We start from the raw sequence: 22,785 nt of genomic DNA on the forward strand, positions 1-22,785 counted from the left end.
CAACATTATTCCATAACTCATGTTGACAGGATCTGCATACCAAGGGACTATCTGGCCTCCAGTCAGCCAGTGGTTAACTCAATGTGTACACGTACAGCATTTCTGTGTGTGTGTGTGTGTGTGTGTGTGTGTGTGTGTGTGTGTGTGTGTGTGTGTGTGTGTGTGTGTGTGTGTGTGTGTGTGTGTGTGTGTGTGTGTGTGTGTGTGTGTGTGTGTGTGTGTGTGTGTGTGTGTGTGTGTGTGTGTGTGTGTGTGTGTGTGTGTGTGTGTGTGTGTGTGTACCTGGTCAGTGCACCAGTACCAGGTGGCCAGTATAGTGAGTCCGAGCGTCATACCAGGCCAGGGCAGGTCTCCGGTGGTGGCATCTCTGAACAGGTGCATGGCATCCTCACGAGGCAGGTGGCACGTGCTGTTGGGAATGGTCTTATTGGGCACTGCCTTGGCATACATACTCTCCAGGTTACTGTAGCCGCCGATCTCGTTAAAGGCTGTAAACCACACACACATACACAATTATAGACAATTAATAATGACTTGTCTATAATTACAATTATATCCTCAAATCATTAAAGGGATAGTTCACCCAAATTTTGTTTTGTTTTTGTTGACCAGCGGGCCGGTAGGCAGCGGTTCCGGTAGGAGACACAAAGGAGACTCTTTGTGTCTCCTACCGGAACCGCTGCCAGTCATCAAATTATTAAAAAATATCCATGAATTCAAGTCTTGAACTATCCCTTTAATGGTGTATTCATGTGTATGCATATACAGTATGCATGCATGCATGCATGCATACTACTGTATGTGTATGAGAAATAAATAATGCAAATATATGTGCCGTACCAGTTATGGTAAGAATGATTGCTCCAATAATCATGACAAAGGTCTGCAGAGTATCAGTGTAGATGACAGCAGCAAGGCCACCTGAAGAAAGAGTGAGGAGTGGGTGAGAGACTGGCTGGAGATGTGAGAGCGAGGACGTTTAAAACAAATTACCACACGTCATACACAGTATAATACAAGCAGAAAAGTGGCACATTATCAGCTTGCCCTGCATTGCAAGGGTTATGCGTTGATCAGTGCATTGTGAAACGACACGGCGATCAGTGTGTTCAGTTTTCTTTTTCTACCCAGCATTGGCTGGGTTATGCTGCGTTGGTGAAATAGGCTCCCTACCTCCCTCTCCCTCTCTCTGTGTCTCTTTCTCACTGAGCGAGCTCCACGTTGCAGATTTGCGCTGCCGTTGTGGATGTATACCGGTACATACATATATGGGCATGTGACATCAGACACTTATGCAGACATCAGGTGTGTCCGTATTTGTTCATAATCCACCGGTCGATTCAAGCTGGCATACCCATATTCGGAATCCATGGGGGAAGTCAGCTATTAGATTGACAGCTGCAGTCAAATCTAAATGAGCACTATAGAGTGTGAGAGAATTCATTTAGACTATGTTCTACAAGGTTGAGTACAAGTAGAACTAGAAAAAGTGCTCCTCGGAGCACAACTCTCCGCCAGCAGACTTGTGTTGGGAATGTTGGGAATGTTCTACTTCTAGGAATGTTCTACTTCTTATGTTCTAATTCTAACAAAAATCACACCCTGTGTGAAGGAAGCGGTGCCTTTGGGGCGGGGCTTAACTCATTTGAGTTCGTCCCTATTGGTGGTCTGAGTCCACTTACCAAATTTGTACTTGGTAGCATGCTGCAAACTGGAATAATGGCTGTTTAAAGCCCAGCCAATGGCCAGACAGAGGGGGCGGGGCTTAAGTAATTACAGTTTGTCCCTATTGGTGGTTTTAGTCCATGTCCAAAATTTGTAGTCCGATCCTTTGAGTGTACACGTGATGCGGAAGTCTGCCGCGGACGAGCTGTTGAGAGTGGTCGAGGATACACTTGATGTACACTCGCTCAATGCGGAAGTGGAGAGCCTCCTCGCCTCCTCCACTCGACATCACTCGCCTCCTCTAAGACGCACATGAACAATTGGACCGCGACTACTTCCGGTTCGAAGTCGGAGTGACCGAGTGGGAGTGAGCGAGTGGCCGAGATTTTCGGTATTGGAATCTGGCTTATGACTCTTTCAAAGTGACACATGTATTTATAGGCCGCTATCCGTCCTGTCTATGTAAGTGTCCTATCCGTCCTGTCTGTGTAAGTGTCCTCTTCCTCCTGTCTGTATAAGTGTCCTATCCGTCCTGTCTATGTAAGTGTCCTATCCCTTCTGTCTGTGTAAGTGTCCTATCCGTCATGTCTGTATAAGTGTCCTATCCGTCCTGTTTGTATAAGTGTCCTATCCGTCCTGTCTGTGTAAGTGTCATGTCCCTCCTGTCTATATAAGTGTCCTATCTGTCCTATCTGTCCAATTATGTATCCTATCTAATTGTTACAGTATCCACCATTTCTCAGCCATTTCGTGATGGTTCCTGTCTTACCTAGCCGCTATCCGTCCTGTCTATGTAAGTGTCCTATCCGTCGTGTCTGTGTAAGTGTCCTCTTCCGTCCTGTCTGTGTAAGTGTCCTATCCCTCCTGTCTGTATAAGTGTCCTATCCGTCCTGTCTATGTAAGTGTCCTATCCGTCCTGTCTGTGTAAGTGTTCAATCCGTCCTGTCTGTATAAGTGTCCTATCCGTCCTGTCTGTATAAGTGTCCTATCCCTCCTGTCTGTATAAGTGTCCTATCCCTCCTGTCTGTATAAGTGTCCTATCCGTCCTGTCTGTGTAAGTGTCATATCCCTCCTGTCTATATAAGTGTCCTATCTGTCCTATCTGTCCAATTATGTATCCTATCTAATTGTTACAGTATCCACCATTTCTCAGCCATTTCGTGATGGTTCCTGTCTTACCTCACTTTGACAGTGGCGCAGACACTGTCAAAGTGACGCCATGTATTTATAGGCCGCTATGCGTCACTAGCCAATCAGATCACAGTATTTCACCGTATTGTCACGTGTCACGTGAGGCTTGACCAATCGGTGTGTCATATTTAGAAAGTGAAAACAAAACTCTCCTGGCGGAGAGAATAAATACACATTTGACAGTCTATATAAATCTTGGTTTGTGGGATCCTCTCTCCCCCAAACCGACGTCTACAGGTACTCTGGCGTGGTTACGATCTGAGAACATTTCACCACAGACAAACAATTAGTCAGAAACCACACCGTACCTATTAGAGCAGACTGGTCTGTCACACTGGAAAAGGGCTTTATGCCGAAACGCCTGTCTACGTCTACACCTGTACCACAATGTCCATATTTGGACATATTCTGTCCGCCTGCCACAGACACGCACAACTTGAACTTTATATAGTTCATATTGCTATCTTTATCTACCAGTTATATCAGCGGTGAGCAACTTTGATGATGGAGAGGGCCACTATATTTCCACACTCACTCCAGAGGGCCACATTGCATATACTGTCTCTCTGTATTTTAACTCTTTTCGCCATTCTATGTCGCACTGCGATGCGTTTTGAGCTTGTAGATCGGCTATTTTTTCTACTTTTGAGTTGGAATCCCGAAAAGTTACATTTTTATTTAATTTCAAGTGCATTTAGTTATACTTATGTTAACTGAAATACAAATACATTGGACATAAAAAAAGACAATAGAATTTTAATACTAGTCATTACTAATATAGACTGAAGTAATTAAAGCGGGTCATGTTTGCATGTTTGGAATTGTAACAGCTGAAATCAATAATATATCAGTATTCCGATAACCTGCGGGTCGCATTAAGTGAAGGTGGGGGCCGCACGGGGCCTCCAGTTACCCATGTATGATCTAAAGGCATAAGTTAACCCGTGGTTCTTGTTGTTTTCTTCATGTGCGTGCATTTGTACAGTACCTGCTATAGTGTAGAGAGCAGTGACCACCAGCATGAGAACAGTGGACAGGTAGAGGTTCCAACCCAGACAGACCTGGACAAACAGAGCTCCAGAATACAAGTCAGTCTGGAATAAAAAACACAACACTTCCGATATCACTGTGATGGTGTTGCCAGGAAAACATGACTGTCTGTGTTCATGATACAGTAAATGGCTGCAGGGAATTTCATGTTCTTCTTCCTTGATCTTGAAACCTCTACCCTGTAAAATCCTTGAGTGTTAATTTAACTGAGAGTGGATTCTATTGAGAAGTTAAAAAGAACTAGAATATATGCCTCCGCCAACCAGTTGCCATTTTTTGATTGATTACTATATTACTGATTGAATACTTTATTAACATTTGCAAACAGTACAGTGGTACGGTTATACAATGATGCTAAAAGGATAACACAAAAGACCCTAAGGGCTTGTTTCCATTGTGGTCCTGTGTATTCCGCTTCAGTACACGTAGTAAATGAGGAGGAATTGAATGTATGTTTTGTGACTTTGACCACAGATTTCCAAGATGGAATCCCTGGCAGAGAAGAAATCGCACTTATGAGCTTCAGACAATACTACTTGTCAAGCAGTAGGTCTACATGTCCTACCCGGCAACACCAGGGTCATAGGGGAGGGAGACCACCTCCAACCACATTCAAACGTTATTCAAATAATGTTTTATTCATTAAAATAAGTTCCGGATTGCAGTTTTAAAATGAGTGAGGGGTGTGTGTGTGTGTGTGTGTGGGGGGGGGGGGGGGGGGGGTCGTCTTACTGATATCTTGGTGAAGACAGACAGCAGCAATGAGAGGACAGACAGGTAGGTACGGATCCTCTCTCCCCCAAACCGACGTCCCAGGTACTCTGGCATGGTTACGATCTGACAGTACATTTCACCACAGACAAAAACATTAGTCAGATACCACACCGTACCTAAGACCAGACTGGTCTGTCACGATGAAAGAAGGCTTTGTGCCGAAACGCCTGTCTACGTCTACACCTGTTTGCAGATTAAAAGTAGCAAAAGTGCTTCATACTTATTACCTTTTTTTGTTTCGACTTATTTGCACACTTTATTTTTTATTATTTTCATTGCACACTCTGCACCTCACAAGGTACGGAGTGTGTGATGACCTATTTGTGAACCACAGTCGGCCAAGAAACCCAAGCTTAGTTGCAACTTAAGCGTTACATGGTAACATGAGAGTGTCTGATCTCCAGCTTGTTTCCTGGTGCACTAATCAGCCGATTGTGGTTCGGGGAAAAAACCTCAAAGAGATCCTGTTATAGTGTTCTATAATACAGTGCTATTGTTATTGCAAGATGTGTGAGTGTGTGTGCGTGTGCGTGTGCGTGTGCGTGTGCGTGTGCGTGTGTCCGTTCGTGGTGTGACACCCTATTGTGGAATTTCCTATAGGCGGGGAATGATTGAGTGAGAGTGTTGCTTGGCACATAGATTTAGTACCTGATGAACTAGCCTTAACAAGTAGACACACACCCCAGTGTGTGTGTGTGTGTGTGTGTGTGTGTGTGTGTGTGTGTGTGTGTGTGTGTGTGTGTGTGTGTGTGTGTGTGTGTGTGTGTGTGTGTGTGTGTGTGTGTGTGTGTGTGTGTGTGTGTGTGAGAGTGTGTGTGTGAGAGTGTGAGAGAGAGAGAGACCAACCCCTGAGGACACATAGACAGGAACAAACACCCAGGCCAGTGCCAGTAAGACGTAGGTAGCCTGAGAGAACAAGGAGAGAAATTTCACCAATCAGTCACTGCATGGGTTCAGGCCAAGCATTCTGATTGGCCTGACTTGCACTATGCTTATGAACTCTTCAACTATACAAAAAAAATACAAATCATTACAAAGTCTCATTTATAGTGTATAAATTACCTCATGGCTGTAAATAGCAATATGCTTTTATAAGCCTGAATTGCTAAACATTTTCCCCTTCAGCGTTCTGCAGGGGAAAATGAGGGAGATGCTGTACAAACCATAAAATGCTTTAAAGTGCTTTGCCAGCTGTTGGGAGAATGTTGGTTCAACGCACAAGTCTCTCTCAACAGCTTTAAACACACCCAAAATGAACATTTTTACCACCAGCTCTGTTTACCCATCAAAAGGCCTGCTGTCAAACTGACACACTGTACTTGTCAATTATGAAGCTTTGCTGGTGCCCCCTGCTGCGAACTGCTAATATAAATTGCGGAGATGCCAATGCAAGGATGCAGCAACGCTTAAATGAAACACACCCACACAATTAATGTTATTATCTTCAGTTGTGTTTTGACTGTTCACCCATCAAAATGCCTGCAGTGAAAAGTGCATATAATGTAGCTGTGCAGGAATTATTCTTTGAGCGCTTGAACGCTCACTTATCAACAGAAGCATGTAACTGAACTTGAATTAATAGTAGCCTACATGTCCTGGAATAAAGCTTCAACAAAGTAATGTGACTGCCCTCTGCTGCTTGATACTTATATTACAACTGTTCACACACCAGGGATGTAACTTGAACCAATCATCTCAGAGCTGTCAGGTGTATCTTTGTATTGTAATGCTGGTAGTTGAATGATATGTTTTTGCTGGTCTAAAGGATAAAATAATGTTATTATTCACAGTTTGTATGTGTTAAATCTTGTCGGCCATCTTCACGTTTCCATCTTAAACTAACAATTAAACCAGGTTAATGTGTGAGCAGGCTATAGCCTGGCTGCATTCCACACATTACTGTCAATACAATGCTGTGTAACAGAGGAGGCGTTGATGACATACTGTAAACTAATTACACATAATCATTACACACGAGGGTGTGTGTGGGTGTGGGTGTGGTGTGGTGTGGTGTGGTGTGGTGTGGTGTGGTGTGGTGTGGTGTGGGCTCACATTCCATTCGAACCCTGCCACAGCAATGCCTCCAGCGGCTCCAGTCCCAGCCAACCCAATGAACAGACCTGAGCCCTCTGAGCTGGCAAACAGAGATGCCCCAATCTATGCATGTACACACACACACACACACACACACACACACACACACACACACACACACACACACACACACACGCGCGCGCACACACACACACACACACATTACAAATATTACACATTGAAAGACAACAATGCACCTTGACCCTTACTACATGATACATTATTCTTTCTCTCTCGCTCTCTCTCTCTCACCGGCCACCAGGCCACGTCTATCTCTCTCTCTCTCTTTCTCACACACACTCTCTCTCTCACCGGCCACGTCCCATCTCTCTCTCTCTCTCTCTCTCTCTCACACACACACACACACATCTCACCGGCCACCAGGCCATGTCCCGTCCAGCCAGGAAGTATCCACTCAATGTGTTCCTGCTCACCCTGCATGATGACTGAAAGAGAAGAGTCACACACACACACACACACACACACACACACACACACACACACACACACACACACACACACACACACACACACACACACACACACACACACACACACACACACACACACACACACACACACACACACACACACACACACACACACACACACACACACACGCGCGCGCAAAACATGAGAACACATGCAAACAAACGCTTACAGTAAAATCCTCAGTGTTCATTTAGCTCCAAGAGTCTCACTCTTGGAAGTTAAATCAGCACCAGTGAGTCTTACCCAGATGCCGACAGCGAGGTTGAGTAGAAAGTAAGTTGCTATGACGATAATGTCAGAGACGCTGAAGGACTGGGACAGGGCGTAGAAGGTGGCTGTGGAATTAGACATCCTCAGCTGATGCACGGGTGCAGTGGCCCACCAGTTATAAGCTTTACCCAGGAACTTTGAAGACCCCAAAAGCTCACAGTTTGCTTGTTAAATCACCCTATCCTCCTGATCACACATGCACACACCTCTGTTGGTTCTACCCGTTAAACAACCTGTATACAGGAACAACAAATTAGCACACACTAGGTGTAATCTAGCAAACCCAGAGATGCACTTTTTAACAACCAAGAATAATAGAAATGTCTAGAAGAGACTCCAGACTCCAAAAAAGTGTCTCTCCACCAAGCTCTGCACGCTACTCCACAACGGACTGCTGCAACAACACGGCTGGAGCGTCCCAGAAGCCTTGAGAAGGATCACATGCGAGCGTTATCCCTGAAACCCCCCCAAAAACACCTGACAGCGCCAGCGGACACACTTAAACACTCAAACGCACACTGAGACACATCAGCCCTTAGTGAATGACCGGTTCACTAACGGTTCACGCCAGCTGACCCCACTGCTGAGCGAAAGTTGAGGCGTGTGTGTGTGTGTGTGTGTGTGTGTGTGTGTGTGTGTGTGTGTGTGTGTGTGTGTGTGTGTGTGTGTGTGTGTGTGTGTGTGTGTGTGTGTGTGTGTGCGTGCGTGCGTGCGTGCGTGCGTGCGTGCGTGCGTGCGTGCGTGCGTGCGTGCGTGCGTGCGTGCGTGCGTGCGTGCGTGCGTGCGTGCGTGCGTGCGTGCGTGCGTGCGTGCGTGCGTGTGTGTGTGTGTGCGTGTGTGTGGAGGACAGTCCTTTCCTTGAAGTGAAATGATTAAACACATCAGCTTAATGTGGGACCTGCAACGCTGACACACACACTCTGCTAGGTGATAATGGAGTGTGTGTGAGACTGTGAGTACAACAGATGCTAATATGGACCAGAGTCCACATCCATGCGTGCATATGCGCACACATGCACACACACACGGCCACACACACGCCCCCCCTCCCACACACACACACACACACACACACACACACACACACACACACACACACACACACACACACACACACACACACACACACACACACACACACACACACACACACACACACACACACACACACACACACACACACATACACACAAATGGTCAATCATTGGTGCTGACAACTTTCTAATCATTAGCACCTGAACACACAAACTCCTATTCCGTTTTAAACAGAGTGTTCAGGAGTCAGTTTAATAGTGAGATCTAAGACAGCTGATGTGTGAGTGTGTGTGACGACATTAACACCTTTTTGATCAGTGGTCACTTTATGATCAGCGGTCACCCTGAGAACGGCTTAAATACATAGCATTTCATTGAGAGACAATTTGAAATTAAGTGTGTGTGTGTGTGTGTGTGTGTGTGTGTGTGTGTGTGTGTGTGTGTGTGTGTGTGTGTGTGTGTGTGTGTGTGTGTGTGTGTGTGTGTGTGTGTGTGTGTGTGTGTGTGTGTGTGTGTGTGTGTGTGTGTGTGTGGAAAGGCATTAGTGCCACCTGATGTGAAAATAACACCGTGCCACACACAACCTGGCGTGGCCGGTGTTTGTCTGCTATAGGGAGCAGATGGCTGGAGACACTATGACGTCACACACATCACCATTAATCACACACACACATGCACAAACACCCACATGCGCCTGCCCTGCACACACAACGCTTACATGCGCTTACACGCGTCACATGCAGCATGCATACTGTACACGCCGATAAGATCAAACATGAGCCAAAGGCTGAAAAACATTAATGGATGCTGCAAGGACATTTATGACAACAATGATTCTTAATACTATGGAATAAATTATATGCATGCATGCTGATCCATATCTTTTTTATTATTATTATTACAGCAGGCTTCCACTATTGGGCAGTGTCTGTTCTTTCAAGATCAATGATCGATGAAATGATCTGTTCATTGAATAATCAATGATCTTACACAAAAACGAATTTGACCCACTTCTTTACAGCTGTAAACCTGTGATGTGACAATAAAGTTGTGATTCTGATTCTGATATAGCCTAACAGCCATGCGTAGTTTTTTACCTTTTATGAAGAATATGTAGAGATGAACATCACTTTTTGTCTATCCACCTGGTACAGTATCTACCGCATGGGTCTTCAACAGGGGGGGTCTAGGGGGTCCTCAGAGTTACTACAGAGGGTCTGCCAAATCTTTGTGTGATTATCTTTTTACCGTGACCACTTGAACCCCCATCCCTTTTCTGAGGTGAACTTTAGCCAAAAATAGCCGATCTACAAGCCGATCTACAAGGTGAACTCTAGCCAAAAATAGCCGATCTACAAGCCGATCTACAAGCCCACACCTGCGAGGCGTTGTGGGCTTGTAGATCGGCTATTTTTGGTAAAGAGGTATAGGTGTAGAGGGAAAAAAAGAGCAGACCAAGTAAACAAAAAAACGTTTAATCTGAAACACAATTTTATGCAATATAGAGGGGGTCCTGCTTCATCTCTGTCTCAGCTAGGGGGTCCTTCACCCCTGATCTACCGTCAATGTTCTTTTTAGCTAATCTTGCAAACCGCTGGGCCAATCAGCACCACATTTCTCAGGCCATGGAAGTACCTCCACTATACCATATTTCTCACATATATTGTATACGTTTTGAAATATTAACTTTCTTTTATAATGGAAGTTGATGGTGTCTGAACAGGCTGACACCTTGCCCAAATTGTCATAGCAGTTGCTAGAGGTGCTACAGCAGTGACAGGTTGGTGACCTGTAGCAGGTCACCAACTTTAAATATCTGGAAACAATTATTGACAATGAACTCACCTTTTCAGATCAATGCAGACAACAAGGATTACAGCACAATAAGGGACCTAAATGACAAAATCAAAGTGAGAACAGCATGTTAGATGAGGCATGTTGATGTGGTTTCGTGTGACTTTAAGGGGTTTAAGGTGCTGTAAGTGTAAGTTATATATTTTTTGGTAAAACAAAACATTTATTGTTAAAAAGTTAAAACTCTGGGCTATATTCCAATTGTAGGCCTAATCATTGCTTGAGTAGTTGTTCAGTAACAGGTGTCTCTCAGTCTCTCTGCATCTCTGTAGTAAACAGAAAATGCATCATTTAGCTGCTTATGCTCCAGTTCCGTTTTGTCTGCTCATTTCTTTGTTTCATCACATCCATTCTCCCTTGCTTATCCTTTAGATGAGTTCTATCTCCTGATTGGATAAAATTGGTAGCCCGACCTAAAATGTATACTGAAGAGAGCTGGAGAGATGGGGAGTCCCCTGTTATTGAACAAACACAGTATAGCAATGATTCCTATTGGAATATAGAGCTACTTAACTCTCATTTGAAGAGGAATATTTTTACTTTAAGATGTTTTGTATATCTCAATGGTAACAGGAGGGCATCAAAACCATCTGAGCACTAGGGACAACTGGGCACCTTGGATGAGTGGGCACCTAGAAAGGTGGGCACCGGGATAACTGGGCACTAGGACGAGTGGGCACTACATTCAGGTGCTAATTCAGTTGCCCACTCGTCCTAGTGTCCAGTTATCTCCACCCCTAAGTGCTCACATGTCCCTAGTAGTGTCCACTCGTCCTAGTGCCCAGTTATCCCGGTGCCCACCTTTCCAGGTGCCCACTCTTCCTAGTGAAGAACGTGAATAGGCAGGGCTTGGGGCGGGTTCTAAAACACTTCAACAACCAATCAGGAGACGAATGCTTCCCATGACCCGGAAGAGAAATATTTCACAACAAAAAAGTGCCGCGAACTTGTTGCTGTTGTTCTATAACAGCGTCGCGACATAAATAAAAGTCGCTATAAAAAGAGCCTTAAGACGTTGTTAGAACTTACATGTATTATTCATTACTGTAGCTCCTCCATTAACCGGCACCATGGATGAATATGACGAGATGTTCGAGATCGAGGACAACTTCGATCAGATGTACGCAGATGAGCTGGAGATGATGGCAGAGATGGACAGTGAGTTACACACTGTGTACTACACACTGTACACACATCAACTGAACTGATCCTTCTGACATTATGATATTACAGATAGTCCATAACTATGCCATCATTTCCGTGGAGAGATTCGTCTCCGCTTCATTCTGTACCAAATCATTCATTGCACTTTGGATCAGCTCTTAAAAGGATAGACCACCCCCAAAATGAGTAAATGACCTTTTCCTATCGATTACACCCCCCCATGGCTGTCAAATTATTTGGGTGCCGGTGAACAATCCCTTTAAGAGCATAACAATTGTTATAAGCCTACAGTATAACAATTGAAGTTGTTAGTAGTTGATACTATAACTTATACTATTATTATATGAAGAAGGTTACGTCAGAAAACGTGTATCTAGTAAAAAATATCTCCACTTTACCACGATTGAGGCGACGGGGTGACATCTTCACAGCAGCACTGATTGTAAACTTCCTTCAATGAGCACGTCATACGTATAGAGGGGTCAGGGCAGGGTCACACAAATTGTCCAAGTACCCCAGACTGTACGGGGTAATTAATCACACCTGTCAATTTGTGTGGCAATTATTGGGTGAGTACTTTATAGGGTTGTCACGATTATGACATTCTAAGTGATGATTAATTGTCACAAATAATTGCGATTAACGATTTAATTGGGTTTTTGTCGTTGAACTTGAACACATGAATGCAAATTCTAAATAACCTTATGTAGAATGAAATCAGTATCAATATTATGCATAAACATTTTTTATTTGGAATTGCATCTTCCCAGTGTTATTGAGTTGGTATATTACTATATAATAATGATATTATTACTATTGCAGCCAGAATAAAATATACAGATTACAGAATATAAATGGGAGAATACATTAGCAACCAGGACATACAGAATCTACATGTAGTAGCAGGGTGGCCAAAGTATATACATAGTGAAACAGTACAGTATGTGATTTTGCTAGGAAATGTGCAAAAGATTTCCCCCCAAAAAGAAAAATACTGTGTATGCTCTTGTTGTGAGCAAGTACTTACAGTACAGATTATAGACAGTTGACCTGGCATTTTGATTATTGTTCAGGGCTCTGAGGCTTGTCACAGACTATTATTTATAGGATATTATTAGGGGAAAACCTGTAAAAACACACATTTTGTGTCTCCTGCAGACCCTGTCGTCAGCCCTGATGCCAAGAAGAAGTCAGGCTTTCGGAAGCAGGATTCCACCACAACAACAACAACAACCGGGGGCCAACAGGAAGACGATACTCAGGACATAGAGCACTTGCTGGGTGATAGTAAGTTCACCCTGGAAGTACTTTACTTAGTACTTACAGGATATCATCATATCATTGCTGTCGGGCAGATTAGCTTTCATAAATTAATGCCCCATTTGATACATGTGTCGTGTGCGAAAATTGTAGTTCTACAAGCTCACATGCTAAAAATGTTATGCGTTGTGAGCTTGTAAATTGGCTATATTCGCAATTTTTACTATATGTGGGGGAAAAAATGTTAGTATTTTCGCCTATAAAGACAAGGCCAAAATAGGGACCTCAGGTTTAAAGTCTGACTGTGGGTTTTATAATTATTTAACCAGTGGATTGGATCCATTGGAACACAGGTTATTTTTTCCATTTCCTGAAAAGTCACGTTTTTTGGACATAGAAAGTGTTGACGATATGCTTATGTTTCATACTGGTTGGATAGGCGAATTGGAAAATGTTCAAATGTTACCTGTGTGTGTAATATATTATGTTGTCTGGCTCCTGCAGCCCCGAAGGCGAAGCGCCAGAAGCAGGAAGCAGGCGTGGCCAAGCGTCTTTTTGTGGCGTCACAGACCGATGGGATCCCAGTCCCGTCGCAGACTGATGACATCAGCCCCCCATCGTCCCCGGAGCAGTATGACACCCCTCGCGCAACCTCTCGTTTATTCAGGTAAGGGGGGGGGGGGGGGGGGGTGCAGAGTGAAGCTGGCAAATAACTAACTGCCATCAATATATGTGATTGTCTATTGACAGCTTGGGCTAAACTTCGATAAACAGACAGTTGTTCTGTTAATGGTTTTCTCCATTGTCATTACCAAACTTACTTGAATAATTGGGTCAGTATTGCTTAAAGGGATAATTTTATCGATTAGTCACCCCATGGAGACTTGAATTCATGGATATCTTTTAGTTTTTGTCGCATTCCTAAGCCAATAATTTTATGACCAGCGGACCGGTAGGAGACACAAAGGAGACTCTTTGTTGTCTCCTACCGGAGATTTTGGTGGTGAACTATCCCTTTTTGCACTTCATGATGGACAATTGAAAAAATGAAATGAAATCAAATGAAATCTTTTCTCCGGACTATTTTCAGCTAGAGCTTTCAAATCAATCCATTTTCGCTGAATGTTGGACTCAGAATAGGGACGCTAGGGTTAAAGTGGTTAACAAAAGTGATGGTACTAAGAATGTAAAGAAAATGGGTGAGGTAACACTAAGGGGAGGGGTGACCTCATTATGTTTGATATTCACTAGTGGATTTGTTTCCCTCTTATAGTGTGAACATGTAACTGTGCACACACACACTGTGTAAAATAACAGAATTCTGATTCATTCATTAATTTACAGGTCTGCTCCACCGGTACTGGACATAAGTGGCTTCGCCACAATTGCAGAGTCTCCCCGGCGACCTGCTGTGGCACGACCAGCGTCTCAAAATGTGTTAAAGCGCCCCCCTCTGGAGGGAGACTACGTCACCGTGACAGACTCTTCAGGGAACCGCATCTACCTTCGACAAAAGGAAGATACGGAGGGACAGGTTAGGACGTTATTAGAATTACAATACAATACAATACATACAATACACAAAACAGTCCTGGGCTTCCATATTACCGTTGCAGGATCCCACAGAACCTACTGTAAATTCATACTATAATGTAACCTTTTCAATTATATTTATATTTTTTGACAGCTTCTCTAGACACTGTTAAACATTATTTCTATTTGTGTCCTCTGACACTCGTGCCAAAATGACCAAAATGTACTGGAAATGTATTTATTTACGTATTCCAACCGTAGTAAATACTGTTTCTAACAAGTTAGTACTAGCAGCATAGCCCCGTTTGGAACCTCACTCTCCCCTATCAGCTCCAAGATGAGGTTCTGCTTGATTGATTGATTGATTGATGTACTTTATTTAGTAAGACATGAGAACAACAGTACATGGAAGTACAAATTCACAATACGAGGTCTACTAAACTGGAAGACTCATAAAAGCACTAAGCTTGTTTCAAATTAGTTCCCCACGCACACAAATCATGATGACATATAAGAGACAGACAGATAAACACAACTACTATAGAATGTCATACAATCAGTTTACAGGTTACTGGTATGAAGAGTGAGAAATATGTACAAAAGAAGAAGGAGAGAGGGGGGGTGGGGATAGGTTAGGTTAGGACTTAGACAGGGGCCATTTTCCAATTGCAGCCTCCTGAAGGTGTATCTTTAGGGCAGTTTTGAAAGAGAGTAGGGCAGAGTAGGAGAGTAGGGCAGCGTAGGTCGGGTCCGGAGAAAGTCCTCGATCATTATCTTTTTCTGCACATCTTATCCAAAACGCAAAGGTAGTCCGAGACGTAAACGAATGTTCGCAAAATAGTCGGAAAGCAACATTTAAGCGACGGGTTAAAACAATCGTTTAAATCGCTTATTTAGTCAGCCTGTGTGCTGTGTCATGTTTTCCCATTCAACACACGACCGCGGGGGGCAGTTTTGCTGGCGATGAGCCTGCATTGGGAGGTGAGGGTGAGGCTCCAAACGAGGCTACATAATTCTAAAGTCAGTCTAGTAATATAGAGTCTAGTATTGTAGCTCCATTCGTCATCATTACAGCATTTGTCCAGTAACTAGACAAATGCTGTAATGATGACGAATGGAGCTACAAGAGGTGTGGCCAAAAAGACTACTACACAGTATGACTTAAGCTATGATTTGTTGTCTCTTTACACACCCATATACAGTTGTGCGTTCTTAAGCATGCCTACTCTCTAACTTTAACCCACACGATTTGGCAGGTAGTGGAATCCAGACTAGTGCCGAATTCCGAGGGTGCCCTGGGACTGCTGGCGGTGCCCATTGATGTTCTGAGAGAACAAGTGGCAGAGAGGGTGAGTGACCAGTCTTCTTCTAGTGTGTGTAGCTTATTGTACCATCATCACCCTGTTCATTGTTTGTCTTTGTTTATGTGTGACAGAGTATAAGGGGTTGTTGTCAGTAGAATTGCACCGATATATTTGAGGCTGTTGCCGATTCAGTGAAATTGCATTGCTTAATGAATCACATACTGTAATGCCGCTGTACAAGTGAATCTTGTAGAGTTTTGACTTGTGAGTGATTGACATTTTTCAGGATCAGTGCTCATCCATCCTCATTCAAATCCCATTGAGATATAGAGAGATATAATATTTGATATTTTAAGTGTTCTAAGCCTTCTGTATTCTGTTTTTTTGTTTTATACAGCGACATGCACAGTTGGTTGAGGAATCCGAGCGTCTTACAGAATTACTCACAAGGTACCCTAACTCCACAGAGTGTGCGCGCGCGCGCACGCACACACACACACACACACACACACACACACACACACACACACACACACACACACACACACACACACACACACACACACACACACACACACACACTCTAATGAATGCGAATACACAGACTGCTTCTTAATTGTGTTCTCACACTTGATTTAATTGAATTGTTGATTTAATTTTGCTGTGTGTGTGTGTTAATCAGTGGTGTGGATCAGGAGCTTGGAGAGCAGGAGATCAGAGAACCTGAGGAGGAGCACGGTGAAGAGGAGGGAGGTGTCTCTCGACTCCTCTGGGTGGACAAATATACTCCCCGACATTACACAGAGCTGCTCAGTGACGATGTGAGTGTGTATGCTGTATGTGTCTCCCTGTCTGTATGTAAATACAATGCAAAGTCTTTCCTGAGATCAATTGTGTTTGTGTGTGTGTGTTTAGTTTACCAACCGCTGTCTGCTGAAGTGGCTGAAGCTCTGGGACACTGTGGTGTTTGGAAGAGAGAGGAAGACCCGCCCTCCTCCCATTGAGAGACAGCCTGTGGTCCAGAACAAATTCCAGAACAAATTCCAGAACAAATTCAACAATCAAGACAATCAGACCAAGACCTTCACGTAGGGCTGCTGCACAATTAATACCATTTTAATCAGATCACGATTTTAGCTTCAGACAATTAAATCAACTAGTGAGGTTCAGCAGTTTTGTTCACATCCATCATGCAGGTGAATGGAGTTTACTCAAGTAAATTTTTAATTCTGGACTTTTACTGGTAACAGAGTATTTCTATATTGCAGTATTGGTACTTTTACTTAAGTAAAGAATTTGAGTACTTTTTCCACCACTGATAATCGTGATCTCAATATTGGTCAACAATAATGGTGATAATCATTTTTGCCATAATCGTGCAGCCCTGCCTTCAAGACCAAGAGTCAGCTGACTGAGGAGCTACTGGAGGCTGAGCTGGACCAGTATAAGCGCCCCAAATTTAAGGTACACAGTATGCAGACTGTTTTTTTTTTTAGCCAGTGTGGTTTTATTATAGTGGTTCTCAAAGTGGTGTCCATGGACCCTCAGGGGTCGTTGGGGGTGTTCCAGGGGGTCCCCAGCTAAATTATTGATAGTTAGGAACCAAATGGACACTTACAGGTCTGCACCTCAGATATCGGGGTCCGTGGTCTAATAATACATACGAAACTCTGGGAAATTGAGAACCACTGGTTTTATACTTACCATTGCAATTCAGGGCATTTTATCAAGATTGACTTGATGACGTGCAAAGATCAGAGAACAGTTTTTTATAAAAGAGACCTCTCTGTTTGTCTCCCCATAGGTGGCGCTGTTGTCAGGTCCTCCAGGCTTGGGGAAGACCACTCTGGCCCACATCATAGCAAAGCATGCTGGGTACAATGTAGTGGAGCTCAATGCCAGGTCAGTCAAGTGATATTCAAATGCAACCACATTGTTACAGTGTGTTGAACTGTTTGTTTAACTGTTTGTCCTGCACCTGGCCTTCAAGTGGATGTGGACTACCCTTTCGAGGGTTCCAAATGTGTACAAATGGAACCAAATGGACCTGTGGGGCCCTTGAAATGTAAATGTTTTGAGATTGAGATCCACTGCACTGTGTTGTATCTGTCACTGAATTCCACACTGACATCACTCCTGTCATTGTCATCGCTGTTGCCACAGTGACGACCGCAGTGCTGAGGTCTTCCAGAAGCGCATCGACACGGCGACCCAGATGAAGTCGGTCTTGGGAACCGATAAGAGGCCGAACTGCCTCATCATCGATGAGATCGACGGTGCGCCATCGGTACGTCCCGCCAACTTGTTACACCACACTTCTCTCTACAGCAACATAACTACAACTGGAATGTGGAATACGGTTCTTAATGCATCTCTAATCCAGCGTCATGTTCTGTCTCTGACGTCGGGCAGGCTGCCATCAATATCCTGTTGGCCACTCTGAGCAGGAAGGACGGACAGAGCGGCGCCGGCGAGGCAGGCACAGAGACTGGAAAGAAGAAGAAGAAGAAGGAGTCTATCCTCCTTCGTCCAATCATCTGCATCTGTAATGACCTGTAAGAGAATGTCTCATCTGTAATGACCTGGTCATTGATTTTTATGCAGTGGCTTTACCGTCTACTAGGTATGAACGAGAATATCTTCCTCCAGATTCACATGATGAATTGCTTCCTATGTAAAATGCCTCAACAGCAAACATACTATAGCTCAAATAAATATGAGGTCAAACTATACCATTGACCATCTGTACTGTAATACTGAAAAATGCTTCCTCAGTAAGCCAGTGAAATAAACCTTATTTCCCTTCTACCAGGGGCAGCAAGTGAAAGCTGTTAGCTAGATATTAAATTTAATAAACCTTTCAAATTTCACTTTCAGATCTATGTTATCTTTTTAAATCAACTCAAAAATGTCTCCAGCACCACCGCATAACTAAATTCACGACCATTATTGCCACATACGAACCGTGGGCCTGTGTACAGAATCTGTTCGTTCTTAATTGCTGTGTGTCTTGGCAACTGAAATGCAGTCTAATTTGAGGGAAATTTAATCGTTTTGATTGTTCCAACTCTCCTCTGATTGGCTGTCTGTCCTGTCAGATATGTTCCAGCCCTCAGGCCTCTGAGGCAGCAAGCTTTCCTACTGACGTTCCCCCAGACCCAGCCCTCTCGCCTGGCTCAGAGACTGTCAGAGGTCAATATGTAAACACACACACACACACACACACCAGCAATCCTGTTTGTATTTGTTGCTTATCGTGTATTATTCATTCATTGTTTGTGTATTGGTTTATCTTTGCAGATCTCACGTTGGCAGGGGATGAAAACGGACACAGGCACTCTGCTGGCCCTGTGTGAGAAGACAGACAATGACATCAGGTCCTGTATCAACACTCTACAGGTGAGCACAGTTGGGTACATACATACAGGTGGTGGTGTGACTCGTCTGTCAGTTGACTCCAAAAGAAGACTTCTGTCGGAGGGGATGGGCTTGTTGCAGCTGAGAGCTGTATGTGTATTTATTTTCAAATCACATCGTGTTTTGTATAGTTACATTATGTGTGTGTGTGTGTGTGTGTGTGTGTGTGTGTGTGTGTGTGTGTGTGTGTGTGTGTGTGTGTGTGTGTGTGTGTGTGTGTGTGTGTGTGTGTGTGTGTGTGTGTGTGTGTGTGTGTGTGTGTGTGTGTGTGTGTGCGAGTAGTTCCTCCATGGTCGAGGTAAGAGGCGGGTTGATGCCAAGATGGTCCAGAATATGTCTGTAGGGCAGAAGGACCAGAACAAAGGCTTATTCCACCTGTGGCAGGAAATCTTCCAGCTCCCACGTATAAAACGGTAAGTTCCTGTCTGGGAGTCTTGCTGTTAAAAAATATTGTTTCAACAGTGACGAACTGTACTGTGTGTGGCAAATTGTAAGGAGTTCTTAAAATACCTAATTTCTAACCCTCGGTATAATGTGCATGATGTAATTATTTTTTTATGTTAGATGATTTATTGTCATTTCACATTAAAACAATTTACCAATTACCAAAAACTATTTACCAAAACAATGCCCATTTCCATAGTACGTAGAGGCTAGACTATGACGTAAGTACTATGATGACATAGTGACGACAACATCAGGGAGCTCCATACAATATGGGTATAAAAGGGACACAGACCTGGCTGCACAATGCCTCGCTCGCATCACTAGTGTCTCCCATATCTAGTCAATCGGTCTGACGGTTTCGTGCATTTATGCATCGTCCAGCATAACATTTCACCAGCAACAACACTGGAATTAACTCTTGCCCTGTAAACTAATGGAGCTCTATTGTACAATAGGGCTTTCACCGACTAGTATAACCACTAGTCGTATTTTTTTAATTTATTTTTTTATTGTTTTAATGCCATAGTAATGGCCCATTACTATTACTATTATTCTCCTGCCTTTATTTTTTATCAAAAGGGGGTCAGAAGTATGCCAAATAATAGCCTATTATTGGGCAATAACCCCCTTTTGAGGATCCTTGGAGACACTGCTGTGCTGCTGTGCCAGAAGCGCTTCCGGCATAAACATAAAGGCAGGATAATAATAATAGTAATGGCATTAAAACAATGGTAAAACTTTTTTTTTTAAATTTCGATTAGTCGACTACCACTGGGTCACACCAGTAAAAATCTCTAGTCGTGAAAGCCCTATTGTACAAGCATCTTCCACTTATATTGGTACAGTGGCACACTGTACCAATATAAGCTCAAATCTTATTATGTAAGCTCAAAGTTTTGCTGATCTGTGAAGCAAATGGGTTGGTTTTGCCAACCAGGGAAGCCCATGCCTGTGACACGGGACACGGGACGCACAGACAGACTGAGGCACGGGGACACACATATTCCCCAAAAAGTCCCAAATACCTGTTTAAATTGTCCAAACCATGGTGTTTCAGGAAGCGCATAGGGGAGGGGTTTGAAGATGGACAGGGGGAAGGGGGCGGAGCTCAGAGGTTTCAGCACATTCTGTTCCTGGCCTCCTCCAACGGAGAGTACGACAAGGTTACACAGGTAACACACACACACACACACACACACACACACACACACACACACACACACACACACACACACACACACACACACACACACACACACTCACACTCACATGCACGGCCATGTCTGTTTTTTAAAGGAAGGGCAACAGAAAAGGGACAACTTCAGATATTTATATACAACATATCCAGACCCCTCTCCCCCACTAGCGAGATTTAATATATAGGACATAGAGCTTAGGTGAGTTTTCCAAGGTGGACGTCTCCCACTCCTGACAGCTACAGCCTTGAATATGGTAAATGTAGGGGCAGGGCAGATTTAGCTATTCAGCCACTGATTTACAAAATGTATATAACAGATTTATTGTTTGTGAGAATGCCAAATTATAACTCGTACTATTTTTTCCAAATTATTTGAATTTATAGCATTTAAAATGATCTGTTTGTTTTTAATGGAATCTTGAAGTGTGGTTCGGATTGTAAACGTACAAACAAATCATCTTTCTATCCTGTACATCAGTAGCACCTGGAAAGCATGTGAGCCATAATATTGTAAGAACTGTATTTTAAATGAATGGATATTTTTTACCCCCTGAAACATATCTTGAATAAGTATATTTTATCATATATTTTTTAACAGTATTTGATTTCATTTCAAACCTTTATTTATTCTCAAACACACTGTAATTACCTTTAAGAAGTTCCTCTCAACCTGCGTCCATTGTTGTCTTGTTATTTTAACCATGACCTGTGACCTTGTCCCCATCAGGGTCTGTTTGATAACTATCTGTCCATGCGTCTGAGGGACCCCAACATGCACAACGTGTGTGACGCTCTGGACTGGCTGTCCTTCTCGGACCAGGTCAACTACGTGATCATGCATGGCCAGAACTTCTCCCTGATGCGATACCTGCCCTTCCTGTCCATCACGTTCCACTTCCTGTTCGCCCACATGCACGTCCCCCGTATCATGTACCCCCACAGCCAACACGATGTACGTAATGGACAATCTCACAACATCGAGAGAAAATGTAGCTACACAGTAAAATCCTTGGTGTTAACTCGGCGTGTACAAATGTAACGAAATTGTCCATTTGGTTACATTTGTTCACAGAGTTAAATTAACAATAAGGGTTTTACTTTGTAGGTAATTTTTGGGCAACGGATGTTGACATCACCGCAACATTTCTGAGACTAACCTTTTTATCTGCTCTGTGTCATCCTGCAGGCATTAACACGTCTTCAAAACAACAAGAACGCACTTAACACCATGTTGGCTGACATCCCACCATCCATCAGGAGCCGGATCAGCCAGCTCTGCTTGACCAGCGATATCCTCACGCTGCTTCTCGAAATCATCTGCCCCAAACTACGACCCGTATGTACAAATACCTGTGTGTCTCTGCATGCAGTGTTGATTTTGACAGCAAATTTTGATTCAGTTTTAGTCATAATCTTTTGAATAAAATTCTATTTAGTTTTAGTCATAGTTTTTTATGTAGTTTTAGTTGACAAAATCTACAGTTGATTTAGTCGACTAAAATGTGTTTTGGTGGTGCTTTGATGGCGTCGTAATGGCTGATTTTACATTTGGTTGCATGCTGAAAATAGCAGATCTACAAGCTCACAACGCGTCGCGCTGCGACGCGTTGTGAGCTTGTAGATCTGCTATTTTCAGAGCGCAACACCCGAGCGCAACCAAACATAAAATGACTTGTCTTTTAGTTCTACTGGATCTCTACTCCACTTGTCCCTCCCTAAGATTTTAGTCAATATATTTTAGTCAATATACGTATTTAGTCTCAGTTTTAGTCATCGTAGCTTAGTTTTTATTTAGTTTTCGTCTGTGAAAAAAGGTAGTCGCTGAACATTTTTCTTCATAGTTTTAGTCAATGAAATCAACACTGTCTGCATGCATGCGTTTGTTCTTCTGAAAATCAGCCTTCAGGTATAAGTGTGTTTATAGCATCCTTAGACACAGAAGAGGACAGAGAGGCTAAAGGCTAAACAAAATCTTGCATGAATTACGGATCTAGACTTTTTTTGTAATTGCTTTGGCCTTTATCAAGCACAGCATCC

The 22,785-nt window shown here is 43.4% G+C and overlaps 2 protein-coding genes across 2 annotated transcripts in view; one reads left to right on the forward strand and one right to left on the reverse strand.

Annotated features, from left to right (window-relative positions):
- Positions 1-7,617, reverse strand: part of slc5a10 (solute carrier family 5 member 10) — a gene marked incomplete at its 5' end in the record, with an annotated part of 32,258 nt that extends 24,641 nt beyond the window's left edge. The window contains 8 exons of the mRNA XM_084085835.1: positions 283-488; positions 841-921; positions 3,845-3,950; positions 4,639-4,743; positions 5,527-5,586; positions 6,733-6,837; positions 7,149-7,220; positions 7,510-7,617. Of these exons, the coding sequence (XP_083941961.1) occupies positions 283-488; positions 841-921; positions 3,845-3,950; positions 4,639-4,743; positions 5,527-5,586; positions 6,733-6,837; positions 7,149-7,220; positions 7,510-7,617 (843 nt within the window). The remainder of the gene's footprint in view (positions 1-282; positions 489-840; positions 922-3,844; positions 3,951-4,638; positions 4,744-5,526; positions 5,587-6,732; positions 6,838-7,148; positions 7,221-7,509) is intronic.
- Positions 7,618-11,380: 3,763 nt separating this feature from the next.
- Positions 11,381-22,785, forward strand: part of chtf18 (CTF18, chromosome transmission fidelity factor 18 homolog) — a 17,929-nt gene continuing 6,524 nt past the window's right edge. The window contains exons 1-18 of the mRNA XM_084084234.1: positions 11,381-11,583; positions 12,748-12,876; positions 13,354-13,516; positions 14,194-14,383; positions 15,639-15,731; positions 16,084-16,136; positions 16,369-16,507; positions 16,602-16,774; positions 17,069-17,150; positions 17,491-17,588; positions 17,850-17,973; positions 18,099-18,241; positions 18,785-18,878; positions 18,987-19,085; positions 19,386-19,516; positions 20,608-20,722; positions 21,476-21,700; positions 21,935-22,084. Coding sequence (XP_083940360.1) covers positions 11,496-11,583; positions 12,748-12,876; positions 13,354-13,516; positions 14,194-14,383; positions 15,639-15,731; positions 16,084-16,136; positions 16,369-16,507; positions 16,602-16,774; positions 17,069-17,150; positions 17,491-17,588; positions 17,850-17,973; positions 18,099-18,241; positions 18,785-18,878; positions 18,987-19,085; positions 19,386-19,516; positions 20,608-20,722; positions 21,476-21,700; positions 21,935-22,084 — 2,289 coding nt within the window. The 5' untranslated portion in view covers positions 11,381-11,495. The remainder of the gene's footprint in view (positions 11,584-12,747; positions 12,877-13,353; positions 13,517-14,193; positions 14,384-15,638; positions 15,732-16,083; positions 16,137-16,368; positions 16,508-16,601; positions 16,775-17,068; positions 17,151-17,490; positions 17,589-17,849; positions 17,974-18,098; positions 18,242-18,784; positions 18,879-18,986; positions 19,086-19,385; positions 19,517-20,607; positions 20,723-21,475; positions 21,701-21,934; positions 22,085-22,785) is intronic.

Source organism: Gymnoscopelus microlampas (genome assembly GCF_963454915.1).
Source record: "Gymnoscopelus microlampas genome assembly, chromosome: 2".
Classification (NCBI taxonomy): Eukaryota; Metazoa; Chordata; class Actinopteri; order Myctophiformes; family Myctophidae; genus Gymnoscopelus; species Gymnoscopelus microlampas.